This window comes from Adiantum capillus-veneris, chromosome 6, assembly GCF_014529385.1.
Source record: "Adiantum capillus-veneris isolate H3 chromosome 6, ASM1452938v2, whole genome shotgun sequence".
NCBI classification, from domain to species: domain Eukaryota; kingdom Viridiplantae; phylum Streptophyta; class Polypodiopsida; order Polypodiales; family Pteridaceae; genus Adiantum; species Adiantum capillus-veneris.
In genome coordinates, this window is record NC_140936.1 from 50139936 (window position 1) to 50143139 (window position 3204).

The following is a 3204-nucleotide window of genomic DNA, read 5'->3' on the forward strand; positions in this document are numbered from 1 at the left end:
ACGGAAATGAGATTAAGATCTCCACACGATTTACCTAGATATGCCCTTCAAGAAATGCCAAGGGGTTGTACAGAAACAAGGGAATGTTATTGTCAAATCCAAGAGAGACATGTGTGCTCTAAGCTTGAAACCTTTGAACTTTGAATGTGTGGAGAGAGAGAGAGAGAGAGAGAGAGAGAGAGAGGTCTCTATAACAACGTAACAATGGACTAAAGTTATGGTCCGCCAACCTTTGAAGTTGATTTGAATGTTAATGGGCCCTCGCAAGTAAGGATGATTGGGGCGGTGAACGTGTGCCACTTTACCTTCATACCGATGTATATATATAATCCGCATTCTTAATACGAGCCAGTTCACAGTGTTTATTCTTAATCCATCCGCATTCTTAATACGAGCCAGTTCACAGTATTTATTTCATGGCAAACGAGAGCGCTTTGCGCTGGTGTCGGCTCTCTGGCCCTTGTCTTCTCCATTCACTCACCTGCAAAGCCTAGTAATTATATTAAGCCAGCAGCTCCAGCTCACGCTACAGCATCAGCGCAATGCGCACAGCCGTTCGCTTCATCACAATTGCGGCTGAATCGCCTGATGATCTCAGCTTCAATGGCGACCTGCACTCAAATTTTTCCGCACCGGATAGTACATATCACGATCCCTGCAGCAGCTCGCTCTCCAGAGAGGGCGATCACTTCAAATTGATCAAGACGCGCAGCTATTCCTGCTCTAAACTGCAGTGCCGGATCATGACAATGCCCTCACTGAATTCACTGCTTCATCGCAATCGCTGTCACGGCCAGCTGCATGGCGCCCGCACAAGCAGCAGTAGATTAATGCAATACGAGCATGTCGACACTGAAGAGCTGGAGGCTGCGGGTAGTAAAAGCACAGCTGCATGTTTAAGTGAGTGTACACGATCTTGGAGTTCGCCGAGCCTGGGGCGTATGAAGAAGCCCAGCAGCAGCTTCAATGGAGACCTTGATCAGGCCGGCAAGGTGGGCGGCAACAGTAAGAAGGGAAAGGGGACTCCAAAGGGGCATGTGGCTGTGTACGTGGCTGGAGAGAATGAAAGACACGTGGTGCCGATAAGCTACTTGAGCCACCCGAAGTTCCAGGAGCGAGTTTGGGTTTGCCCAAAAGGGGGCTCTGCTGCTGCCTTGCTCACCAGCTGAGCTTCAATATACTCTACATCACATACGCCACCCTCAGCTGAGCTTCAATAGAGCATTGAATCATTAGCCATTAAACACCGGAATATTAAGATTAAGTATTAAGAGATCAAATTTGCTGAAAGTATTTAAAGGCACACAGTTTTGGTAAAGCACCCTTTAGTAAAGGTCCTTTTTGTGATTAAGACGAGGTAAAATCTCACGATGGCTTGCAAGTTGAGAGAGAGAGAGAGAGAGAGAGAGAGAGAGCCATACCTCAGCCAAGAAGACTCACATGGAAGCTACAACCTCTGCCTCTGATCACCAAGTTGGCATTGAGTTAGAGGTCAACATGAATGATGTAGAAAGTGATGAGGATACACAAATTGTACGATACACCTCAATGAAGATAGCCACCTTCAATGCTTAGGATATTAATGACCCTACCAGACTCTATACCCTTAACGAATTGATTTTAATAAATGAGTTTCATATTTGCATGTTTCAAGATCAACATAAAATGCATAATAAAGCAAGCTCTCTTGCACACTATAGACAATCTCTCATGCTTTTATGGGGGATCTCTCCTAAGCTATTCTGGGGTTCTCACCTACATGAAGGACACTTAGAAGGCACAATGGCTCACTGAATATCACCCTTCTAGCAAATGCTCCGTCTTCCTTAGCTCCACTCCATGGGGAGAAGTCAATTTGGTTAATGCCTAGGGATTTGATAATCCTAAAGATAGGAATTCCCTTTGGGAATGGCTTTGGCATATTCCTCTTGCATCAGGGATATGTGCTAGTAATTTCAACATGGTTGAAGTAGGTCATTAGGGCGTAAAACAGCTAGAAAAAGGATGTTTGTTAATCTAATGATTAAGGAATAGTCCAATAGTCATTTGACACGTATACAAAATTATGACAATCTTGTTTTCTCTATCTTAGGTTTTGATGGTCCTATTTTGGTGGAGAGTGGCTAAATGTCTTGATCACAAAGCTGAAACTACTATATTTAGGTGCTTTCGATGAGAAATCCCATAAATTTGCAGCCCAAAGTACTGAAGTCTAATCTTTTATTCTATTTTATATCTCACATAATCGTTGTGAAAAGATACGAAATCTCAGTTCGAAGGCTCTAAAAGAAAGCCAAACCTACTTTTTTCAAACGTATATCTTTTTCACGTTCCCTCCATTTTGTGAGAGCTTTGCTTTTTTCCATCACTATATTTTCTTTTTCCTTCTCTTCTCTCTGAGTTTCCATGGCGTCTTCTACACGTCCCCCTTCACATAACATAAATTCTTGTGACTTTTATAACATTAGAGAGGATGGTCTTTGGAAACCCATGTCTAGATCTTTTTGTGTAAATGACTGGGTAACAATGCTTCCTTCATGCAAAGGTGTATACAAAGTGAAGAGAACCAAACGAAATAAAGTTAAAAACCATTGGAAAGGTCGGGTTCTTGCTTTCAAAGTGACTGACAATGGCTGGCTAGCTAAGGTTCAACATGTGTACATGGCCAAGGATATGGTGTTGGACTTGGACGAATATCCCACACTGTATTCTTATAGTAAGGAATAGAAAATATTATCTATTTGACACAATGAACTTATCATTCTTCCATTTTTCTTTCACATTTTTTGATTCCATTTCAGATATCTTTCCTTCAATAGCTATGGAGCAGTAGCCTGTGGATAGCTTAAGTGGGATATTCAAAGCAATGCACAAAGGGATTGTAGATGTTATGTATGTTGACAAGCCACCTTCTTTTTACAAAACAATGGATTTGTTTGTCTATTTTACAGAATACAAGGTTCCATCACAAGAAGGTGCATATGGAGAACTATATTAGTCACTGGTTCCCACCATAAGTTCACTTGATTGGGAAGCCCTTGATGCATGTACTATATCAAGCTTCAAATCCAAGATCAAAGAAGACATATTTGAAGCTATGTCTCCAGGTAGGATTTCAAGAAGGATCCAAGTTCAATGGTTCTTGTCTATACATGACTTTATGGCATGTTTCAAAACAATGGATTTGCAAAGGACAAAGACGAT

At 41.8% G+C, this 3204-nt stretch overlaps 1 protein-coding gene across 1 annotated transcript; it reads left to right on the forward strand.

Annotated features, from left to right (window-relative positions):
* The first annotated feature begins 361 nt into the window (after nucleotides 1-361).
* On the forward strand, nucleotides 362-1280 carry LOC147455489 (uncharacterized). The gene has a single exon (XM_086515274.1). The coding sequence runs from the start codon at nucleotides 543-545 to the stop codon at nucleotides 1167-1169; it is 627 nt and encodes a 208-aa protein (XP_086371400.1). The 5' UTR covers nucleotides 362-542; the 3' UTR covers nucleotides 1170-1280.
* Nucleotides 1281-3204: the final 1924 nt, after the last annotated feature.

Coding starts and splice junctions, on each gene's coding strand:
- LOC147455489 (XM_086515274.1), top strand. CDS start 543: ATGCGCACAGCCGTTCGCTTCATCACAATTGCGGCTGAATCGCCTGAT.